The sequence below is a fragment of the Symphodus melops genome, assembly GCF_947650265.1.
Source record: "Symphodus melops genome assembly, chromosome: 23".
NCBI lineage: Eukaryota > Metazoa > Chordata > Actinopteri > Labriformes > Labridae > Symphodus > Symphodus melops.
In genome coordinates this window covers 1,901,683-1,925,781 of record NC_136713.1, presented here as the reverse complement: position 1 = coordinate 1,925,781, position 24,099 = coordinate 1,901,683, and the positions used below count along the sequence as shown (strand labels likewise).

The 24,099-nt window shown below is 41.4% G+C and overlaps 2 protein-coding genes across 2 annotated transcripts in view; one reads left to right on the top strand and one right to left on the bottom strand.

Moving 5' to 3' along the window:
• Positions 1-202: 202 nt before the first annotated feature.
• Positions 203-24,099, top strand: part of LOC306818930 (uncharacterized protein) — a 358,920-nt gene continuing 335,023 nt past the window's right edge. The window contains exons 1-10 of the mRNA XM_079336665.1: positions 203-482; positions 620-730; positions 1,825-1,935; positions 2,052-2,130; positions 2,277-2,481; positions 2,606-4,409; positions 4,516-4,689; positions 7,259-7,432; positions 9,510-9,683; positions 14,658-14,831. Of these exons, the coding sequence (XP_079192791.1) occupies positions 406-482; positions 620-730; positions 1,825-1,935; positions 2,052-2,130; positions 2,277-2,481; positions 2,606-4,409; positions 4,516-4,689; positions 7,259-7,432; positions 9,510-9,683; positions 14,658-14,831 (3,083 nt within the window). The 5' untranslated portion in view covers positions 203-405. The remainder of the gene's footprint in view (positions 483-619; positions 731-1,824; positions 1,936-2,051; positions 2,131-2,276; positions 2,482-2,605; positions 4,410-4,515; positions 4,690-7,258; positions 7,433-9,509; positions 9,684-14,657; positions 14,832-24,099) is intronic.
• LOC306818960 (cilia- and flagella-associated protein 221-like) lies at positions 17,498-23,463 on the bottom strand. Its single transcript, XM_079336715.1, has 8 exons — positions 23,054-23,463; positions 22,755-22,922; positions 22,545-22,630; positions 22,328-22,406; positions 20,794-20,894; positions 18,813-18,905; positions 18,624-18,728; positions 17,498-17,726 (listed from the first exon to the last, which is right to left on the bottom strand). Exons 1-8 carry the CDS (start codon positions 23,138-23,140, stop codon positions 17,585-17,587), a joined length of 861 nt encoding a protein of 286 aa, XP_079192841.1. The 5' UTR covers positions 23,141-23,463; the 3' UTR covers positions 17,498-17,584.

The following is a 24,099-nucleotide window of genomic DNA, read 5'->3' as shown; positions in this document are numbered from 1 at the left end:
AGAGAGAGAGCGTTCCAAAGCACAGTCAGCTGGTTGTTGGTAGCAGTTAGGGGCGATCGAGGAGAGAGAGAGAGAGTCAGCTGGTTGTTGGTAGCAGTTGGAGCTACAAAGTGATCTCAAAGGAAGGAAAGAAGAATGTGTTTGATCTATCATACAGTGTATGTGTGCAATATTTGAGAGTGTAGGAGAAGCAGGTATGATGATGAAGGTGAAGCAGTTAGATGTGCTGTTTGTAGACTGACAGTGATGATGATGATGATGATGATGATGATGATGATGATGATGATGATGAAGGTGCGTCCTCCACAGGTGAAGGTCTTTGACTGGATGTGACTCCAGCAGCTGAACTGGGTCAGTGTTGCCATAGTGACAGAGGTCAGCTCTTCCAGCAGGGGGCGCTCTGCTATGGATCAGTGTGAGGACACAGAGGAGGGAGTCCCTCCCTCTAAAACCTCTCTGTGTGAGGAACAGGAAGCTCTGAGGTGAGATCACCATCTCTAACTGTCCATGACTCTTCTCCATGTCACAGCATCCCTCCACCTTCATCACTCCATCATCATCATCATCAGTGTCTCAGCTGCTGCTCACAGTAACTAATAATGTAGTGTGTTTGTATCAGGATGCAGGACCAGAGAGCAGACTGTCCTGGACCCAGCTGTGTGTCCATGAAGAGTGACCGGTCTATGGGTCGTTTTATTCACTTTAAAGATGGACGTGGTGCTGATGGAAGGTAAAAATTAAAAATTTTAAAAAATTTAAACATGAGTTGCTGCTTCTTTAAAATCAGGCTGTATTAGTTCTTCTCTGACTTTTATTAACTCTGCGTTATCCTTTGTCTCAGCTGATGGTAAACATGTTTTTAGGCAGACGTAGCAGAATCAGTTTTAATGCTAGCACGACAACGTTGATATATGAATGAACAGTTTACAATGAATCTGTTGATATCAGAGATGTTCCTGTAGCTCGCTGGGAAAGACGCCAACTATCGCTCCAAAGTGGACTCTTTTTTACCGTCATATAATATTTGTATAAAACAAGGTTGTATGAAATCGTATGAAAGGCTTTAATACGACACTTTAATACATAAAACACAAATATGATCCAGATGAGACCGGTGAGAGAGAGTCGTCCTCATGGATCAAGAGTGGAGACTAAACTTTATAATGACTCAGAGATCATTGATGAAGCTCTGATCACAGACTGTAAGCAGACTCTGATGGAAACACGTCACTTTACTGGGGCAGACATGTACAGTCAGGACCGTTTGACCCCAGTCAGGCAGACACCATCAGATCCAGTGTGTACATGGATCCTGATCCCAACAACAGTCAGGACCGTTTGACCCCAGTCAGGCAGACACCATCAGATCCAGTGTGTACATGGATCCTGATCCCAATAACAGTCAGGACCGTTTGACCCCAGTCAGGCAGACACCATCAGATCCAGTGTGGACATGGATCCTGATCCCAACAACAGTCAGGACCGTTTGACCCCAGTCAGGCAGACACCATCAGATCCAGTGTGTACATGGATCCTGATCCCAACAACAGCATGAACCCCCCTCTCCATCAGAATGAGCCTGATCGGATCAGTCTGTTCTGATTGGCATGTTTACATGCTGCGTTTTTATTCAGATTATTTGTGTCCATGTAGCCGCAGCAGCTGTTGGCTGTATTCTGAGTGAGATACTGTTCTAATAGAAACAGAACTGTGGAGAACTTCAGCTCTGCCTCCTGATTACTGATGATCCATCTGCTAGTTTGAACTGGAACAATCTGATTAAAGATGATCTTTGTTCATGTAGCAGCTGTTTGTTTGTATCAGGATGCAGGACCAGAGACCAGACTCTCCTGGACCCAGCTGTGTGTCCATGAAGAGTGACTGGTCTATGGGTCGTTTTATTCACTTTAAAGATGGACGTGGTGCTGATGGAAGGTGAGATTTAAAAATCCAGTGAAGGTTCTGACTCTGTGGTTCAAAGACTCATATCTTGGCTCAGAGCTTCATCATATGTGACCCATTGTTTTCTTGTGTAATATGTCCTGTCACAGAGTTCAACAGGAGAGCTCCCAGGTTCACAGAGATCCATCAGACCAGCAGGATCTAACAGACCTGGACTCCATCTTTATGGTGTGTTATTTCATAAACTACCATGACAAGAATGTAATGCTAAGTTATTGTTGTGTTTAGAGCAGCTGACTTTCAGACTGACACATGAACCACATGTTGAGTTCTCCCACTTTATCGGAAATATCCAGTGTCTCCTTCTGTTCCAGCTGCTGGAGGAGAACATCGTCACCTTTGTGAAGAACGAGCTGAAGAGAGTCCAGAGGGTTCTGAGTCCAGATTACCCAGAATGCTTAGAGAGTCAGAGTGAGGATGAAGAGCAGAGGAGAAGCTGTAAAGAGGCATTTTTGAAGATCACTCTTCACTTCCTGAGGAGAATGAAGCAGGAGGAGCTGGCTGACTGTCTGCAGAGCAGTAAGAACATCTGAACAGATTTCATATTTTAGAAAAAGGACAAAGAGGTTTAAAGTTTAAACTCAGATAGTCATGTGATCTATATCAGGATCTGCTCATTGATCTCAGTTCTGTCTTTATTCAGGAACAGTCGCTGCAGTGTGCCGGCGTAAACTGAAATCTAACCTGAAGGAGAAGTTCCAGTGTGTGTTTGAGGGGATCGCTAAAGCAGGAAACCCAACCCTTCTGAACCAGATCTACACAGAGCTCTTCATCACAGAGGGAGGGACTGGAGAGGTCAACGAGGAACACGAGGTCAGACAGATTGAAACAGCATCCAGGAAATCAGACAGAGCAGAAACAACCATCAGACAAGAAGACATCTTTAAAGCCCCACCTGGAAGAGATCAACCAATCAGAAGAGTGATGACAAAGGGAGTGGCTGGCATCGGGAAAACAGTGTTAACACAGAAGTTCACTCTGGACTGGGCTGAAGACAAAGCCAACCAGGACATACACTTCACATTTCCATTCACTTTCAGAGAACTGAATGTGCTGAAAGAGAAAAAGTTCAGCTTGGTGGAACTTGTTCATCACTTCTTTCCTGAAACCAAAGAAGCAGGAATCTGCAGGTTTGAAGACTTCCAGGTGGTGTTCATCTTTGACGGTCTGGATGAGTGTCGACTTCCTCTGGACTTTAAAAACAACCAGACCCTGACCGATGTCTCAGAGTCCACCTCAGTGGATGTGCTGCTGACAAACCTCATCAGGGGGAAACTGCTTCCCTCTGCTCGCCTCTGGATAACCACACGACCTGCAGCAGCCAATCAGATCCCTCCTGAGTGTGTTGACATGGTGACAGAGGTCAGAGGGTTCACTGACCCACAGAAGGACGAGTACTTCAGGAAGAGATTCAGAGATGAGGAGCAGGCCAGCAGGATCATCTCCCACATCAAGACATCCAGAAGCCTCCACATCATGTGCCACATCCCAGTCTTCTGCTGGATCACTGCTACAGTTCTGGAGGATGTGCTGAAGACCAGAGAGGGAGGAGAGCTGCCCAAGACCCTGACTGAGATGTACATCCACTTCCTGGTGGTTCAGTCCAAACTGAAGAACCTCAAGTATGATGGAGGAGCTGAGACAGATCCACACTGGAGTCCAGAGAGCAGGAAGATGATTAAGTCTCTGGGAAAACTGGCTTTTGAGCAGCTGCAGAAAGGAAACCTGATCTTCTATGAGTCAGACCTGACAGAGTGTGGCATCGATATCAGAGCAGCCTCAGTGTACTCAGGAGTGTTCACACAGATCTTTAAAGAGGAGAGAGGACTGTACCAGGACACGGTGTTCTGCTTCATCCATCTGAGTGTTCAGGAGTTTCTGGCTGCTCTTCATGTCCATCTGACCTTCATCAACTCTGGAGTCAATCTGATGTCAGAGAAACAAACAACATCCTGGTGGTCTAAAGTATTCAGCGAAAAACCTGACCCAACACTTTTATACCAGGGCGCTGTGGACCAGGCCTTACAGAGTCCACATGGACACCTGGACTTGTTCCTCCGCTTCCTCCTCGGTCTTTCTCTAGAGACCAATCAGAGTCACCTACGAGGTCTGCTGACACACACAGGAAGTGGCTCACAGACCAATCAGGAAACAGCCGAGTACATCAAGAAGAAGATCAGTGAGGATCTGTCTGCAGAGAAAAGCATCAATCTGTTCCACTGTCTGAATGAACTGAATGATCGTTCTCTAGTGGAGGAGATCCAACAGTCCCTGAGATCAGGACGTCTCTCCACAGATAAACTGTCTCCTGCTCAGTGGTCAGCTCTGGTCTTCATCTTACTGTCCTCAGAAAAAGATCTGGATGTGTTTGACCTGAAGAAATACTCTGCTTCAGAGGAGGCTCTTCTGAGGCTGCTGCCTGTGATCAAAGCTTCAAACAAAGCTCTGTACGTGCTCACATAACTATCCAGGTTAAATGTAGTTCTCTTTATTCAGAAATAACAACTATGGTTTGTAATTGTTTTCATTTGTGTTCTTCTGAATCCTCTTCAGGCTGAGTGGCTGTAACCTCTCAGAGAGAAGCTGTAAAGCTCTGTCCTCAGTCCTCAGCTCCCAGTCCTCTAGTCTGAGAGAGCTGAACCTGAGCAACAACAACCTGCAGGATTCAGGAGTGAAGCTGCTGTCTGCTGGACTGAAGAGTCCTCTCTGTAGACTGGACTCTCTCAGGTTAGTGTGCAGCTGATACAGATTATTCCCAGCAGAGTAAATGTTGATCAGTATCAGATTATAAAATTGACTCAGCTGCATGGTTATGACTGGATGTTACTGGTAGAGAATGGACGTGTGTGTGTGTGTGTGTGTGTGTGTGTGTGTGTGTGTGTGTGTGTGTGTGTGTGTGTGTGTGTGTGTGTGTGTGTGTGTGTGTGTGTGTGTGTGTGTGTGTGGTCTGAAGAGGCTGGATCACAGTCTGAAACTCGTGCACAACTTGTGAATAATGAAGTTGAACACTAGAAGCCAGAGGCTGAATATCTGTTAGACAGTGTTTACACTGGTCTCCAGTCTGTTTGTGTGCAGATGAGTTGTGATGGCGGCGGCGGTTCCCAGAGGATGAGCAGCATCGGTGTGTTCTCTGTCGAGCGAGGCGATCTCCGTGGTTGTCCTGTTCATTGCAGGATGGAACCAGACGTGATCTTTACACTCTCTAAATACCGTTTTTAATTCGGTCTGTGAATAAGACGAGAGAGAGAGAGAGAGAGAGAGACACAGAGAGAGAGAGACACAGAGAGATTAGAAATAGCTGAACTGTCAGCTCTACAGAAGACGTGGAGAACTATATTTTAATGCAACATGAACTATATCCATATTAAAGATATTGTCTTATATCATGTTTGAATATATATCCATATATCTTAAAAACTGGATATATCTCCCAGCCCTAATCTGCTGCCAAGACAAGACACGCCCAGTTACATCTCTAATATTTCTCTGACTCTGATCACTGTTGGAAATATTTGATGTAATGTAAATACTCGACAATAAAAAGATATATAACATGGGTTTAGTCCATTTGAAATGAATTCAGATATTTAAATTAGAGCTGAAACGATTCCTCCAATAACTTGATTACAAAAATTCATCGAGGAATTTTCGCTGCCTCGAGGCTTTGCTAAGTTTGTTTTTTTGCGTCATCAAAACTTTGCTATGAGTATAAAACATGTTTAATGTAGCTGCAGCTACCTGCTCCTCTCTCTGACACACAGACATTTCAGCGCTAACACACACACACACACACACACGAGCGCGGCGCGCCCCTTTTAACTTTTAGTCAGCACACAGTTGATCCGTGATCCATACGACCGAGTCGGGAACACGTGATCCGGTCAAACCGTCGGCTTTTCTCCGTTCACTCTCTCCGTGTCTGCAGCTAACATAACGATAGCAACGTCCTCTCACAGTCTCTGTCATACACATACGTCTATGACAGACTGTCTGTCACTGTCTACAGAGACTTCTCTCTGTAGTAGTGATGGGAATTCAGCCTCTTTTTAGAGAACCAGCTCTTTTGGCTCGGCTCACCAAAAAGAGCCGGCTCTTTCGGCTCCCAAGTGGCTCTTCAGATTCTTTGTAAAAATATGCATTATATCAAATGTTTTTGATATAAACACACTTTTATTTATACACTCACCTAAACACATAGACACTAAATGGTGACAATGTCTCAAAATGAAGGAACACTGCATCAAATCCTCTCTCTAAAAAATCAAGTTCAAAATAAACATTTCTCCTCTCCTCTTTGCCTGATCATCCCCGGCCTTTCTTGCTGCAACAAATAACTTGATTGACGCTGCCTCTTAAAACTGCGTTACATCGTTGCTCCGATTCATTTAAATGCCGCTCTAAAAAAAAACCTGCAGTCACGTCGGGAGACTCGCGACTGTGTTTACTTTCAGTTTTAATGAAACGAAACTTAAAGAAAAATACGAGGAGGACATAACAGATGTGTCAACCTCTGTCTCTCTCTCCTGTTCGTCTGCTGTGTGTATAACCCCTCCCCTCCCCCTGCTCAATGAGGACACAGACGCAACCGCACATCTTCACCAATGATGTCCGGCTTTAACAGAAAAAAGACAAGACAAAAACTAATCGGCTCCCATCTGGCTTCCAATGACGAGCCAGCTCCTGTCGTTCACTTCAAAGAGCCGAGTCTTAGAGCCGACACATCACTACTCTGTAGTCTCTGTAGTCTGTGAGCGCGCTGAATGCACACAAGCACATTTTCTCAATTTCCTGATCTGACAAAATGATTGAATCTGTGATTGATTCAACAGAACATAATGCTTTCTCAATTAAATGTAACAGATGTGTAGGCTACACAAAACACTATTTGTTATTTCAGCCATTAAAACATGGTTGGTTGTAACAAGCAGGCGTTACCATGGTAACTGCAAAGAAGCAGGTTTATAGGGACGACCCGAGACGAGTTAAACCTTAATTAAGCAAAAGCATGATTTATTCGATTAATCGATTCGGATATTCGACAGAATTCTCGATTACTAAAATATTCGATAGCTGCAGCTCTAATTTAAATGTAAAGATTCTAATAAAATTCAACATATTGTACGTTTCAATCTAAGAATGATCAGGAAGTACAAAAACATGAATGAATCACTATGAAGTCCTTCACTGTGTGAATGAACAGATGATGATCACATCAGTGTGTTCATGTGGACAACATCACACATTCATGTATAAAGCTCACTGTCATCTACATTTACTTCTTTTATTCTTTATTCAGATTGAGGCGCTGCAGTTTGTCAGAGATCAGCTGTTCTTCTCTGGCCTCAGCTCTGAAGTCCAACCCCTCCCATCTCAGAGAGCTGGACCTGAGCTCCAACAAGCTGCAGGATTCAGGAGTGAAGCTGCTGTGTGAGGGACTGCAGAGTCCAAACAGCAGACTGGAGACTCTGAGGTCAGATCACTGACTGTAATATAGATATGAATATAATAGAAACTGTGTTGACTGTGTTTGAATTTCACCCATTCTTGAGAATTGGGAAACATCATGTCCCAGACAAACAAACTTAAAAATACCACTTACAAATGAACTTATTCCTTTTTTAATGAAAATCCCTTTAAAAGATTTTTATGATGAAACTAATTTGAAATCCCAAATGTTGGTTCTGATTTCTTTCTTTCATGTCTAAACCTGCCCGATGGCAGAAAACAATTTAAAAACTTTAAACTATTTAAAAAAGAGTCAAACTCTTCAAACTATAAAACCTTCTGATACTAAAGGTGTAAAATACTATTATAGTCATCGACACTTTAAAATGTTGTTTTTAGGAACATTTGGACCTGTTAAAGTTGTGTCCCAGATTTGAGTCAACTCTGTCAGACTTTTACAGAAACATCAAATAATCAGACATAAAAAGAGGTGAGCTACAACATGAAGGACCCCCGTCTTATTCCTGCTTTTAAAAAGGGGGGGATGCTGTTCAAACATGGTTCACATTTTGATTTGTTGAGAACTTGATGAAATGATTTTACTATCAGCTGTGTCTCTACTCGGGCTGTAACGCTACACAAACATTTGGGTTGGGTACGGTTCTCAGTTCTGAAGATTGGGTTGGGTCCATTTTGGGTCCAGTAAGGGACCTGATGCAACACTTTCTTTTTCTTCATCAGGAACATTTACAACTTCCCTTTTACACATTGTCTTAAGTTCAGCATGGACAGTTCAGACTTCACCTGCTCAGGTTTCTTTTTCATGACATTTTAAATGAAACATTCAAAAATAACATCAAATCAAATATACTTATAACCAAAAGAGTCTCCAATCTATAAAAGAAATGACTGAAATAAAATCATCCATATAGCCTATAGTATATATAAAAAGATGTGTTTTAAATGACAGAGACAAACACTGACACCTTTCTGTTTATGAAGTCAGCACTTTTTAGAGCACAAAATAAAGCTGGGACAGTTTCATCTCACAACTATTCATATTTCCCTCTGTCAATATAAGAAGCTGTAAAAACACAAAGTCCCATTCTGCATGTAATCCACTGTAATAAAAACAGCAGTGGTGTTTGTTATGTCTTTGGCCCGTTCAGAATTATTATCAAGAGGCTGTTTAAATGCAAAGGAGACTTGGCTTTGCTCCACACTCTCTTTGTTCCTGCTTGCAGTGATGTTCACGTTGGCGTGCTATCTGTTTGACTGCTTTAATAAGTTGGACGTGTTGTCAACGTACCCGACAGCTTCCCTGCTGTCACTCCTGTGAGCGCTCGCTACACTTGAATTGTGCACTGGCACACAGATTTTAGCCCAGGCTTTCTGTCATGAAAAAGACTTTTGGTTAAAGGCTTTAAAAGCATCAGATCCCGACAACAGATGGGTTTAAATCAAGATTGAAATGAAAAAAGTCCTGAGAAGAGTGGAGAGTGACAGCAGGGCACGAGGACAACAGAAGGGAGAAGAGAAGTTTCAGCCACAGTGGCAGACAGCTGGAGCTGGAACACGCTGCAGCTACATTTCTGCTTAGATTAAAGACTAGATCCTGGTAAAGATCAAGGTTATTCACAAAGCATGTCAGTCCTTAAGAGAGCTCCTAAAGTCCAAATGTAAGGATGAAGAGTTTCTCCCTCAGAGAAGAAAGGAGGAGAGAAAGGTGACAGCTCTATCACAGCCTCATATTAATATCAAATAGATTCAGTCCACTCTTACAGTTACCAGCATGCTGAACAAACACTTTAGCATCACAGTGCTTCAAGACTTCATTGTTGACTGTTATTTTAACATGGGTTTAGTCCATTTGAAATGAATTCAGATATTTAAATGTAAAGATTCTAATAAAATTCAACATATTGTACGTTTCAATCTAAGAATGATCAGGAAGTACAAAAACATGAATGAATCACTATGAAGTCCTTCACTGTGTGAATGAACAGATGATGATCACATCAGTGTGTTCATGTGGACAACATCACACATTCATGTATAAAGCTCACTGTCATCTACATTTACTTCTTTTATTCTTTATTCAGATTGAGTGTCTGCAGTTTGTCAGAGATCAGCTGTTCTTCTCTGGCCTCAGCTCTGAAGTCCAACCCCTCCCATCTCAGAGAGCTGAACCTGAGTGACAACGAGCTGCAGGATTCAGGAGTGAAGCTGCTGTGTGATTATCTGCAGAGTCCAAACTGCAGACTGGAGACTCTGATGTAAGATCACTGACTGTAATATAGATATGAATATAATAGAAGCTGTGTTGACTGTGTTTGAATTTCACCCATTCTTGAGAATTGGGAAACATCATGTCCCAGACAAACAAACAAAAGCTGTCATGTGGTCTAGCAACTACTTGTGCAGCAGAACACAAAGTGTTAAGGCTGATGGTATATCCTACAAACCTTTGTTGACTCAAAATGGTCCCCCCCCCCTTTATTTAATATTTATTTAAATGTTTGGACTCCAAATTTCACTTTTATGCAGATGACACTATTTTGTACTGTTCTTCATCATTAACAGGTGCCAGACAAAAGCTACAATCTACTTTTGATGCCATTCAGATATATCTTAATCAGTTAAGACGTGTGCTCAATTCTGACTAAATTGATGTGCTTTTGAAAATCAAGGACAGACCGCTTCACACTTAATAATATTCAGCTCATGCGCGCTTACTTACTACAGTGTGTGTGTGTGTGTGTGTGTGTGTGTGTGTGTGTGTCTGTGTGTGTGTGTGTGTGTGTGTGTGTGTGTGTGTTGAAGATGCTGGATCATACTCTGAAACTCCTGCACAACTTGTGAATAATGAAGTTGAACACTAGAAGCCAGAGGCTGAATTTCTGTTAGACAGTGTTTACACTGGTCTTCCTGAACATGAAGATATTACCCGGATATAACGCTAGAGTTCACAGAGAAACACACACGGGACGCAGCGGACAAAGACCTTTTAAACTAGTCAAACCAGAGACGCAGTGGTCAGATAAGAAGCAAATATTATCTTCACAACTTCACATGAATGACTCAGTTATTAAACACACTCTCTAAAGCTCACTGCTCAGACCTGATTCAGCCTCACTTGTAAAGCGTTTGTCTGCGGTTGAGGAGGGGAAAGGTCCCACCATGAAATCAGATCTCCAGTCTGTTTCCGTGCAGATGAGTTGTGATGGCGGCGGCGGTTCCCAGAGGATGAGCAGGATCGGTGTGTTCTCTGTGGAGCGAGGCGATCTCCGTGGTTGTCCTGTTCATTGCAGGATGGAACCAGACGTGATCTTTACACTCTCTAAATACCGTTTTTAATTCGGTCTGTGAATAAGACGCTCTCCGAGAATCTCCGTCGAGATGCGTTCAATGGATGATGCGAGCTGGGGATTCAGAACACTGTCATTCCTTGAGGCCTCGGGTTGCCTGCACGCCAAAACATTGAAACAAAGAGCAGCGTGCTGTGAAGCAGGAGTAGACTTGTGTCTCTGGATGCTGGAAGCATTTGAAGAGAGAGAACAATGGGAGACGACTGCTTTTATTCACCCTAAACTTCACACCAACATGTGTTAGCTGTTGCAGAGCATGCTGGGAGTAAGAGTCAGCTAAATATCTACTATTCTGGCTGTCCTCAATAAACACAGTGCTTTGTTATCCATTGAGTTTTTTGAGAGAGAGAGAGGGGAGCAGGGTGAAGATTGAGACACAGTGAGATGAGAAATAGCTGAACTGTCAGCTCTACAGAAGACGTGTAGAACTATATTTTAATGCAACATGAACTATATCCATATTAAAGATATTGTCTTATATCATGTTTGAATATATATCCATATATCTTAAAAACTGGATATATCTCCCAGCTCTAATCTGCCACCAAGACAAGACACGTCCAGTTACATCTCTGATATTTCTCTGACTTTGATCACGGTTGGAAATATTTGATGTAATGTAAGTACTCAACAATAAAAATATATATAACATGGATTTGAAATGAATTCAGATATTTAAATGTAAAGAGTCTAATAAAATTCAACATATTGTACGTTTCAATCTAAGAATGATCAGGAAGTACAAAAACATGAATGAATCACTATGAAGTCCTTCAATGTGTGAATGAACAGATGATCACATCAGACCAAACAGGACCTGTCAAACTTCAATCATCAGATGTGAGACGTGAATTTCAACGCTTCTTTCATGACTATTAATTTTCTATTTTATGTGTCACTACAGACTTTCTAACTGTGACCTCTCAAAGACTCACTGTGACGTCGTGGCCTCATCTCTGAAGTCCAACCCCTCCCATCTCAGAGAGCTGCATCTGAGTGAGAACAAGCTGCAGGATTCAGGAGTGAAGCTGCTGTGTGATTATCTGCAGAGTCCAAACAGCAGACTGGAGACTCTGAGGTCAGATCACTGACTGTAATATAGATATGAATATAATAGAAACTGTGTTGACTGTGTTTGAATTTCACCCATTCTTGAGAATTGGGAAACATCATGTCCCAGACAAACAAACTTAAAAATACCACTTACAAATGAACTTGTTCCCTTTTTAATGAAAATCCTTTTAAAAGATTTTTATGATGAAACTAATTTGAAATCCCAAATGTTGGTTCTGATTTCTTTGTTTCATGTCTAAACCTGCCCGATGGCAGAAAACAATTTAAAACTTTAAACTATTTAAAAAAGAGTCAAACTCTTCAAACTATAAAACCTTCTGATACTAAAGGTGTAAAATACTATTATAGTCATCGACAATTTAAAATGTTGTTTTTAGGAACATTTGGACCTGTTAAAGTTGTGTCCCAGATTTGAGTCAACTCTGTCAGACTTTTACAGAAACATCAAATAATCAGACATAAAAAGAGGTGAGCTACAACATGAAGGACCCCCGTCTTATTCCTGCTTTTAAAAAGGGGGGGATGATGTTCAAACATGGTTCACATTTTGAGTTGTTGAGAACTTGATGAAATGATTTTACTATCAGCTGTGTCTCTACTCGGGCTGTAACGCTACACAAACATTTGGGTTGGGTACGGTTCTCAGTTCTGAAGATTGGGTTGGGTACATTTTGGGTCCAGTAAGGGACCTGATGCAACACTTTCTTTTTCTTTATCAGGAACATTTACAACTTCCCTTTTACACATTGTCTTAAGTTCAGCATGGACAGTTCAGACTTCACCTGCTCAGGTTTCTTTTTCATGACATTTTAAATGAAACATTCAAAAATAACATCAAATAAAATTTACTTATAACCAAAAGAGTCTCCAATCAATAAAAGAAATGAATGAAATAAAATCATCCATATAGCCTATAGTATATATAAAAAGATGTGTTTTCAATGACAGAGACAAACACTGACACCTTTCTGTTTATGAAGTCAGCACTTTTTAGAGCACAAAATAAAGCTGGGACAGTTTCATCTCACAACTATTCATATTTCCCTCTGTCAATATAAGAAGCTGTAAAAACACAAAGTCCCATTCTGCATGTAATCCACTGTAATAAAAACAGCAGTGGTGTTTGTTATGTCTTTGGCCCGTTCAGAATTATTATCAAGAGGCTGTTTAAATGCAAAGGAGACTTGGCTTTGCTCCACACTCTCTTTGTTCCTGCTTGCAGTGATGTTCACGTTGGCGTGCTATCTTTTTGACTGCTTTAATAAGTTGGACGTGTTGTCAACGTACCCGACAGCTTCACTGCTGTCACTCCTGTGAGGGCTCGCTACACTTGAATTGTGCACTGGCACACAGGTTTTAGCCCAGGCTTTCTGTCATGAAAAAGACTTTTGGTTCAAGGCTTTAAAAGCATCAGATCCCGACAACAGACGGGTTCAAATCAAGATTGAAATGAAAAAAGTCCTGAGAAGAGTGGAGAGTGACAGCAGGGCACGAGGACAACAGAAGGGAGAAGAGAAGTTTCAGCCACAGTGGCAGACAGCTGGAGCTGGAACACGCTGCAGCTACATTTCTGCTTAGATTAAAGACTAGATCCTGGTAAAGATCAAGGTTATTCACAAAGCATGTCAGTCCTTAAGAGAGCTCCTAAAGTCCAAATGTAAGGATGAAGAGTTTCTCCCTCAGAGAAGAAAGGAGGAGAGAAAGGTGACAGCTCTATCACAGCCTCATATTAATGTCAAATAGATTCAGTCCACTCTTACAGTTACCAGCATGCTGAACAAACACTTTAGCATCACAATGCTTCAAGACTTCATTGTTGACTGTTATTTTAACATGGGTTTAGTCCATTTGAAATGAATTCAGATATTTAAATGTAAAGATTCTAATAAAATTCAACATATTGTACGTTTCAATCTAAGAATGATCAGGAAGTACAAAAACATGAATGAATCACTATGAAGTCCTTCAATGTGTGAATGAACAGATGATGATCACATCAGTGTGTTCATGTGGACAACATCACACATTCATGTATAAAGCTCACTGTCATCTACATTTACTTCTTTTATTCTTTATTCAGATTGAGGGGCTGCAGTTTGTCAGAGATCAGCTGTTCTTCTCTGGCCTCAGCTCTGAAGTCCAACCCCTCCCATCTCAGAGAGCTGGACCTGAACTTGAACCAGAACCTGCAGGATTCAGGAGTGAAGCTGCTGTGTGATTATCTGCAGAGTCCAAACTGCAGACTGGAGACTCTGAGGTCAGATCACTGACTATGTCATTCATTTGAATCATTTCAATCCACATCCTCCATTGTTGCACATTTCAGGATTTATATATTTTCAGTATTTGTCTGAATTTAAATCTCTGGATATTTAATGATTTAGAAGATTTCTTATTCTTGAAGTTTCTGAATATTTTAGAGATTTGATGTGAAAATGTTTTTGTGACTCTGTGAAGTAAAGTTGAACAAGGTGCACATGAAGCCTCTGGTTTCCTCTGGTTCTGTTAAGAAGTGAAATCATGAAGACTTGTGATTGAATAATGTGTAATTTGATAAATGTAATAACATCACAGAGCTGACTGAGATCAGCAGCCTGTTCTTCATCTGTGCACATGAACAGCTGGATGAATGTTGAGCTGACATTTGGAGGATTTAGATTTAGTGAATACACAATCAGAAATGATCCTCGAATCATTTAGAGAAAACTTGATTCATCAGGACAAAGTGATGTTGAGATACTCATCACAACCTGAACACATGTGACTGGATTACACATTATTTTTATTCTTCTTTTATTCTTTATTCAGATTGAGGGACTGCAGTTTGTCAGAGATCAGCTGTTCTTCTCTGGCCTCAGCTCTGAAGTCCAACCCCTCCCATCTCAGAGAGCTGAACCTGGGAGGGAACAAGCTGCAGGATTCAGACGTGAAGCTGCTGCGTGATCTTCAGAAGAATCCAAACTATGGACTGAAGACTCTGAGGTCAGTCTCTCAGTGTTCTTTAGTAAACCCTCCACATATCAGCTCATACATATATTTACATTCTTGTTGTTTGTTGTTGGAGAAATCCTATTCTTGGTTCTCTACTACAAAGAGAGTTCAACATACTCAAATATTAGTTACACCAATATTTATATTTTAATCCCGTTTTTAAGACTGGGTTACACCTGACAGAAGAGATGGTGCTGAACAGTCACATGAAGCTGCTTATCAACCTGAGAAGTTAACCCAGAGTTTCATAAAAGGGGCGGAGCTATCTTCATATAACCTATCACCATATCTAACAGACTGTGAACAAACGATGTGAATAATATGAAGAAGTTGAAGACAAACAGGCTCAAAGACTAAAGTTACACAGCTGCAGGAACAAATGCAGGAAGGACAACTGACAGAAACAAAGAAACATCAGAGAGGATTCATGTCCAAACTGCGCCTTCTTCTATTTTCCTCCCATGGTTAGTTGACCTTTGACCTGACTATAATAAGTCCTGTTTCTTCTCTGAACTGAATGTGTTGCTCTGACTCTTTAAAGTGGAGAGGAGAACAGTCGGCTGTCAGAGCTGGTAGGACAGAACGACGCTGTGTGTGTCTGAGTGTGTGTGGACATGAAGCTCTCATAACTCAGTGTAAACTCACACTCAGACACCAACATGAAACCGTTCAGTGTTAAAGTCCAAAGGTGGAGTGGGGGCGGAGCTTAGTTACAGCGCTGTGGGGGAATCTGATGACTCACAGCTGATGAAAATGATTTCTGTCATCTCTCTTCTTCTCTCATTAGATGGTGGTGATCTCTGTGATAATGTGAGTGATCAGGACTCTGGTGGAGCAGAGAGGAGCAGCTGATGATCCACAGAGGAGGAACCTCCACCATCTTGTGTGTGGAGAAGCTCTGCAAGCTGAGGAGAGCTTCATCCATCAGGGACTGACAGAGGAATCAGCTCACACTTCTTCATTTCAATCATATTTCTTTTTTTAAATTGTATTTGTAATCACACATATTCAGAGATATTTGTACAGTACAGTCATTTGTGCTTAAACAATAGAGTGATTCCTCCTTTTATGTTTTTGTGCTTTAACACACAACAAAATAAATCAAATGTAAGAGATGAGGTGATCTCCCACTGAAAAGAAAAACAAAGACAAAAACAAAGTATACAGGGGTTCATAACTAAAGGAAAAGCAGTTGAAAGAAAAGATGGGAGTTTAGGGGAGATATAGGATTTTCATTTTATCCAGAGATCCTCAAATGAGTTTTTGTGAAGCTTCAGAGAACAAGTGATCTGTGTCATTGAATAGATTCCATAAACTACATGGTAGCAGTCTTCCACTGGTGGAGGAACATTTCTTTGTTATGGCCTTTCTGCCAGCAATGCTCAGGCTTCCAAATGAGTATTTGGTTTAGTGGATGAATGCAGGTTAGCAAGGAAGACTTGGTCCCATTCCTGGGTAACATCTGACTTTAAAGACATCTGTTGGTTCTCTGTGGATCTCAAAGCAGAAGCTGTGTTTGTTAGTACAGAACAGGTGGTAGTGATTTGCTTCCTGTGAGCCACAATTCCTCCAGCAGCTAGAAGAGTCTATGGGTACATCTCAGTTCCCTTCATTGCATCCAAGTGTCCTCCACTTGTGTCTTAGTCTCTCCCAGCAGAGATGCACAGAGATATTGTCTGTCAGTAAAAAGACTTGGGTAAAGTCAGCTCTCTCCTCAGATCTCCCTCCTCTCTCCTTCTTTCAGTATAAGAGCTTTGGGACCATCCTTAACACGGCCGGTCTAGAACTATGTGGGGTTGGGCCCAGGAGCCAGGAGATAGCACTGAAGAGAAGTGAGATAGAGTCTGTGTCATGAGATTTCTGAACAGCTTTAATAAAGTATCTAATCAGACTCTTCCAACCCAATGTTCTCCATGAGATGGAGCTTGTGATCTTCCACTCAAACTCACAGTATTTTCCCAAAAGCTTCTTCACAGATGTGGAAGTTAGTTTCCTTTTCCCGTTTGTGTTTGATGTAGGTGGTATGTTCTCTGTTTTCCTCTTGTAGCCCTCTATACAACCTGCAAATGATTTGAATCCCAGAGTGCCCTCTATAGGCAGCTATGAAAACTTGTATGAGATTATTGTCAAAGACTTTTTAAGCCTTGAGAAACTCCCGTTAAGGCTCGTGCACGCGCATTTTTAATTAAATCGTTTTTCATCATTTTTGGAATTATTCCTTTTCCCACCATTGACTCTTAAACGATCTCGTTATCTGAACTAACTGAATTGGCCATTCAGTTAGCAGGAAGTTAACGATCGTTCATCAACAGAAATACTTTTGGATAAATCTCAGAGCTCTCCGGGAGGCCGTTGGACACTCAGGACGCGACCCAATTGCACAGTAGAACCGACTCCGACCTGAATTGTCAAAGCAGTTCTGGACCGCAGAATTCTTCGGTCCCTCTAAGGCGGATTCGTTGATTCTACAACAAAGTAAGACACATTCAACAGCTGGTCAAACCTGCAGAGGGTCGTGTCACATGGTGTCCTTTTTACTTCCCACAGTTCAGTTTATCGTCTCCTTTAATCTAAAGTTTTTCCTCCGTTCACTCCACTTTTTGTCCCGAACTAAATTATCATGTTTATCAGACAAACGTTAAACCACAATACCATACTCAAGTCGTCATAATAACATTTATCATTTCTGGTGTTCACCTTCATCAAATATATCAGTCACATAAATACAAGAACACATCTTTTAATCATTGGATGTGTAAAACGTTGCTTTGCGTTTCAGTGACTGCAAGTTGGTTGTCATTGGCTTCGAGTTGCATCAGCCTGGTCATCACTCTTCTTCCAATCGTGTTTAACTCCGACGCCTCCATCTGAAGTTCCCCCAAGTGCCTGTAAAAGAGCAATTTCACATGATTGGAAAAATGGAGGAGTTAATATTACTGTTCCGACAAATAACACACACCCAATCAACGTTCAATGAGTAGAATGTGTTTATACATAAAGTTCAATAACAAATGCTTTTGTTTTCTAGGATGGGGGTTTACTTTTGAAACAGGCAACAAAACAATGTGCCAAAGTCATTTGTTACTTTAGCTCTAAAAGAAGGTGACTGTTGAAATTAAATACGCAAGTACACTAAGTTATCTGGCATGTGCAAGTAATGCTTGTGTGTAAAACGGGAGCTAATAAATACTGTATCTGGTTATGTTAAAGAGACTAGAACAATTGCTACAGAGATTGCAATTGTTTGGATGGTTTAGGATAGGACTGCTTTATCCTATCTAAACCAACGTTTAGATCCTATTTATCAGACAGATCTCAGTTTGTTCATGATGAGTCCTCTATGTACACCAAAGTTAGCCATGGAGTGCCTCAAGGATCAGTGCTTGGACCGATTCTATTTACATTATACATGCTTCCTCTAGGTAGTATTATGAGAAAACACTCCATAAACTTTCATTGCTATGCAGACGATACTCAGCTCTACATATCAATGAAGCCAGAAGACACCAACCAGCTTCGTAAACTAGAAGCCTGCCTCAAGGACATCAGGACCTGGATGACCAGAAACTTCTTACTGCTCAACTCAGACAAGACCTTAGCTGCTCTTTTGTTAACAGACAAATAGGAAGGTCCTGCTTTTGTAAAGTGTCTCGAGATAAAATCTGTTATGAATTGATAAATAAAGATTGATTGATTGATTGATAGAGCAATGTGTGTGTGTGTGTGTGTGTGTGTGTGTGTGTGTGTGTGTGTGTTATCCATCAATTAAGCCAACATCCCTACCTGAGTGTCATGCCTCGAGTGAGGTTTGCGCTGACTGGAGCTTTCCATGTCAAGAACTCTGCTCTGATTATCTCTGGTGATAGTCGAACACTGGAGCCTTTATACCTACAAACAAACACACAGAATATGAGCATCAAATCAGATACAACTCGAAATTCATCCCCAAAAAAAAAAGTTGAATGTGCTCACGTTTGGTCCGTTAGCTGAGAAAGCTCAACAGGAGGTCCACTTAAAGGAGCAGGTGAATCTGTGCAGAGTATATCTGCACTGTAGCCCAAAGACCTGTGTAGAAAACACAGAGATGTTTCTCCTGATGAGCCCAAGGGCTGCTGCTGCTTTGAATCAGATTGAAGGCAGACAATCCTTTAGTTAAAGATTCTTCTAGTAGCCACAGAGTTTTCTTTTTTGGAGGAAAACTAAAGACTAATGCACCACTATCACTTTATTATTTAGTATCTGCATATAGCTTATAGTTATATATTATATTTATACTCTATTACTGCACTATAGTTCTGTTACGTCTGTTCATTACATATATGTATCATGTCTGATCACATCTTAGTCCGATCACTGTCCACTTATATCTTTTTCTGCACTACAGTTCTGTTTATACAGACAGTCTACTGCATGTTTACATCACATACAACTGTTCACATGTCTGCTTTCATCTGACACATGCACGTCTTTCTACATCTCACGTCGACGCTGTTCTCTGTGTCTGACTGTGACTTTTGTGTTTTTAACTCGTGCTAACATCCAGACACTTTCCTCTCTTCTGCTCTTCGTATCTCACTCTGTGACTGGATTCTAACCTGTACTAACACACTAACATCCTGACACTTATTCTAACCTGTACTAACACACACTAACATCCTGACACTTATTCTAACCTGTACTAACACACACTAACATCCTGACACTTATTCTAACCTGTACTAACACACTAACATCCTGACACTTATTCTAACCTGTACTAACACACACTAACATCCTGACACTTATTCTAACCTGTACTAACACACTAACATCCTGACACTTATTCTAACCTGTACTAACACACTAACCTCCTGACACTTATTCTAACCTGTACTAACACACACTAACATCCTGACACTTATTCTAACCTGTACTAACACACTAACATCCTGACACTTATTCTAACCTGTACTAACACACTAACATCCTGACACTTATTCTAACCTGTACTAACACACACTAACATCCTGACACTTATTCTAACCTGTACTAACACACACTAACACACTGACACTTATTCTAACCTGTACTAACACACTAACATCCTGACACTTATTCTAACCTGTACTAACACACTAACATCCTGACACTTATTCTAACCTGTACTAACACACACTAACATCCTGACACTTATTTTAACCTGTACTAACACACACTAACATCCTGACACTTATTTTAACCTGTACTAACACACTAACATCCTGACACTTATTCTTCTTTTACACTTTATTCTTGTTGATTGGTTAAAAGTTTTAGTATAGTTACACTGTCGTTATTTGCTGCTCTGTGTGCCCTGAATTGCCCCCGGTGGACAAATAACGTTTTTTTTTTTTATTGAATTGAATTAATTAAGAAATTTCAACAAGTAATAATGCACCAGGATGTGTATGCTGACACACCAGGACGACTGTCTTCTCTTCTGCGCATTCGGTGAGGAAATAACCCTCCATGCCAGCAGGCTCTCTGTCGTCAGAATACAAGAAGACCATTGTCGTGCATCTAATAGTACTTCTTATCAAAATTAATGTCTGATGAAAAAAAAACATCACTGGTGTTGTCAGCCCTTGTTTTTTTAGTGGGAAAAGAAAAGTAGAGAGCAAATAATGAGAAGCCGGATACTCGAGCGGCAGTATCCAAACTGCTCAATAAAACCTTTTGAACAGCCAATCAGAGAGATTCTTCTCACCGACACACATTCAAACGTTGAAAAAAGACACCGCCAATAATATGGTGACCAATCTCCATCACTCAGGAAAGTGGAAAATGGAAAGGAGACAACAGGGTGAAAAGCAGAGCAGCACAGTTAGCGATCATGTCAGATAAAATACACCGTGCAAACAGATATGTATTTATAAATGTTTGTTATGTTCTGTGTGTTAAAGAGATCACTGATCATCATTGAGTTCTTGTTTACCTGCGCAGGGTCCAGTCACAAGTGAGACCAGGCTGATTGGACAAACAGTTCAAGGAGACTTGAGGAAAAGTCTTAATTTTCCTGTGCGCTGGACTTGCTACCTGTTGTTGGTTAAAAAAAAAAAAAAAAAAAAAAAAAAAGGAGAAGTCATATCTGCATCGGTAGCTGGTTTTACCGTTTCCAGCATTAAAATGCTTCAAGGTGGGACAATCCATTAAACAAAATTAAAATGGTATTATAAAAACATGGTTCATGTTTAGGATGAAAGATTATGAGAATTATGAGAAAAATCCATCCTCTCCGTCTTTAACCTGCTCCACTTAAATGTGTGCTCAAACGGGCTGTTTGGAGATTTTCCCTTCATGACATCACAAAGGGCAGTAGCCCCTCCCCCAGGTGGGTGACACTCCCACAGAACAGTTTGTTCTGCCCTCCTTGTCTGGCTTCTCACCGTAAACAATACAACGTGGATCGATAGAACACCAAAGCCATAAACAATACAACGTGGATCGATAGAACACCAAAGCCATAAACAAAACAACATGGATCGATAGAACACCAAAGCCACATCCCTTTAAAGAGAGGGGCGTGGTCAGACGCAGTGTGTTTACATTTAAACTACAGCCTGTTCTGAGCAGGGCTGATCTAGAGGGGTGGAGCAGGAGCTGGAAACTTTGCAGACGTGTTTTGGGGACCTCTGAGGTAAATCACTTGGGGCAGCTGTGGCTCAGTTGGTAGAGTCGTCGTCCCTCAATCAGAAAGTCGAGGGTTCGATCCCCAGCAAGCAACACGTCCGTGCAAAATGTGTCCTTGGGCAAGATACTTAAATTGCTCAAGCACCCCTGACGCAGCGTATGAATGTGTGTGAATGGAGTTAGTTACTGGATGGGCCACATAACCAGCCATCAGTGTGAATGGGTAGGTGTGATCTGTGGTGTAAAAGTGCTTTGAGTAGCACTTTTCTAGAAGACTAGAAAAGCGCTATACAAGCTCAAGTCCATTTAGCATTTACTATGCCAACATGTAACACGAGGGGAAAGGCCATGTATGTTATTACCATGTTCTTGTTTTTCTGGGAGCTCCTGAGCTCTCTTAGGTTCCTCAGGACTGTCGGTAAGGATGACCAAACAACCAATCTGTCCCCCCCCATCCTTCTTTCTTATTCCATCTCCCCCAATCCCGTTTTCAAGCCAGTTTAGCAGATGGCTGTTCTATCATCAGTCCAGATCTGCTGAAGATTTCTGCCTGTTAAAGGGAAGTTTTTTTCTTGCTCCGCCTTTCACACTATGACGGATTAAGCTAAAAGGTTTACCTGCTTTTCTTTAAACATAACAACGAGCTTTTTACCTGCTTTTGTAAAACAGGTTGGGTCCACTGAGACAAAACGTCGTCTTCAAACACCGTCGTTCCGAGTCACTGTTGCAGTAAAGTAAGCACGTGGCGGCTGATCAATCAATCTTTATTTTCATAGCGATAAGAATAAAGATTGATTGATTAATGCTGGTAATATTTTTTTTATATTATAATAAATTACCTGGTGATCCAGAAGCGTCTTCGGAGCGCGTGAGGTTTGTGTCCTAACGTCACAGATGTTGCTCTCAGGTGTTGTATACCTGCACAAACAAAGCCCTTTTTTTCTTTTTATCTGGTCACGCTTAGTGATCCTTTTATACTGTCCTGCTTATTGATCTATGTTCTGGCTGTTGTTTTGGGACAGAACTCAACAGTATGGGTTGTTGTATTTTAGTTACCTGGGCACAGGGCAGAGATGGAAATGAAGGTCACTCTCAAGGTATTTTGGGGTTGTTTTGTAATTCTGCAGGCCTGGAGCTGGATTCTTAGGCAAAGACAGAAAATGAGTCAAAAACATACTGCTTGGATACCACCTTAAAAAAGAAGCACCCCCCCACCGTAGAAACATAAATAATTATTTTCCAGACTTAAAGGGGACATGTATTTACAAAGATTCTGAGTGGATGTGCTTGAAAAGGTCTGAATAGAGCTTCAGGGATCCTGAAGGTGAGACTGTGATCCTCCCGTGTGGCCACGTCCTCCTCTTCCTGGTCATTCCCCTGTCGACGCTCTGCTGTGGGAGATTGCGTTTGATTGTCATTGGGCACCAACTCGTTCTAAAACGTTGAAAACAAAGTGGAAAAAAAAGAGGAATAATGAAAATGAGATTGAATAACTGAACGAAGATATATGAAGAATGAAAACATGTTTTCTTATTTTTGTTGTGTCTTTCACTCTGCAATGTTACCAGAGCTCCAGTGCGAAGTTGTCTGTCCAAAATAGTGGGAATATAAGAATGAAATGCCTCCAACGCTGACACAGGGTGGTAGCCCATGAGCCTGTAGTGTCGAGGTGCCTAGGGTTGAAAAACAACACCAATAATCTATAACTGGCCCCTTGTGTTTATAATGGGTACAGTCCAATTTTAAAATATTGGAGAGAACCATCTCCTCCCTAAAGTCGATGTTCTGAAGCTTCACTATTTATCCAGCTCTGCATCTGTCACCAAAGCTTTCTTTGTTCTTTCATCATTTTCCATATGCATCTCCTCGTTTTTCCTCGTCTCCTAGTTCTTCTTCTGCTAATTAGAAAAAGGCTGAGGCTATTTAGGACGGGCATCGCTACAACATCTGGTGGTTTGCTGTTTGCCTGGCAGTCCGAAACAGCCATGTGGAGGTGGCTTTAAGTAAGTAAGTAAGTAAGTAAGTAAAATTTATTTATATAGCACTTTTCGCAGGCAGGGGCCACAAAGTGCTTCACAAACAGGGTTTAAAAACATCACAAGCAATATACAGACAGTACAAAGATCATAGCAGTCCTAAAAGAGACTAATTAAAAGCCTGGACAAATAAAAACGTTTTCAGTTGACTCTTGAAAGTGACAACTGAATCAATTGAGCGCAAGGATGATGGAAGTTCATTCCAGAGGCTCGGAGCAACGACCTGGAAAGACCGGTCACCTCTAGTGTGATAATGAGCTCGAGGGACCTTCATCAGGTTCTGATCCATAGACCTCAGCGCTCGCATAGGAGCGTAAGGCTGGATCAGCTCACTAAGGTAAGAGGGAGCCTGACCATGTAGGGCTCTGAACGCCAGAACCAGGATTTTAAACCTGAACCTAAAAGACACTGGCAGCCAGTGAAGGTCTTTCAGAACAGGGGATATGTGGGACCTCCTATTTGTGCGGGTCAGAATTCTTGCTGCAGAATTTTGAATTAATTGCAGTCTAAAGAGCTCTTTCTTGTTAAGACAAGAAAACAAACTATTGCAATAGTCTAAACGTGAAGACACAAAG

What these genes read in the sequence shown, in the direction of transcription:
- LOC306818960 (XM_079336715.1), bottom strand. Translation starts at nt 23,140, where the DNA reads ATGGGCTACCACCCTGTGTCAGCGTTGGAGGCATTTCATTCTTATATT. An exon ending in AGACGCTTCTGGATCACCAG is followed by an intron (nt 20,895 to 22,327) that starts GTAATTTATTAT and finishes AACCAACAACAG; the next exon opens with GTAGCAAGTCCAGCGCACAG. An exon ending in TCTCAGCTAACGGACCAAAC is followed by an intron (nt 18,729 to 18,812) that starts GTGAGCACATTC and finishes GTTTGTTTGTAG; the next exon opens with GTATAAAGGCTCCAGTGTTC.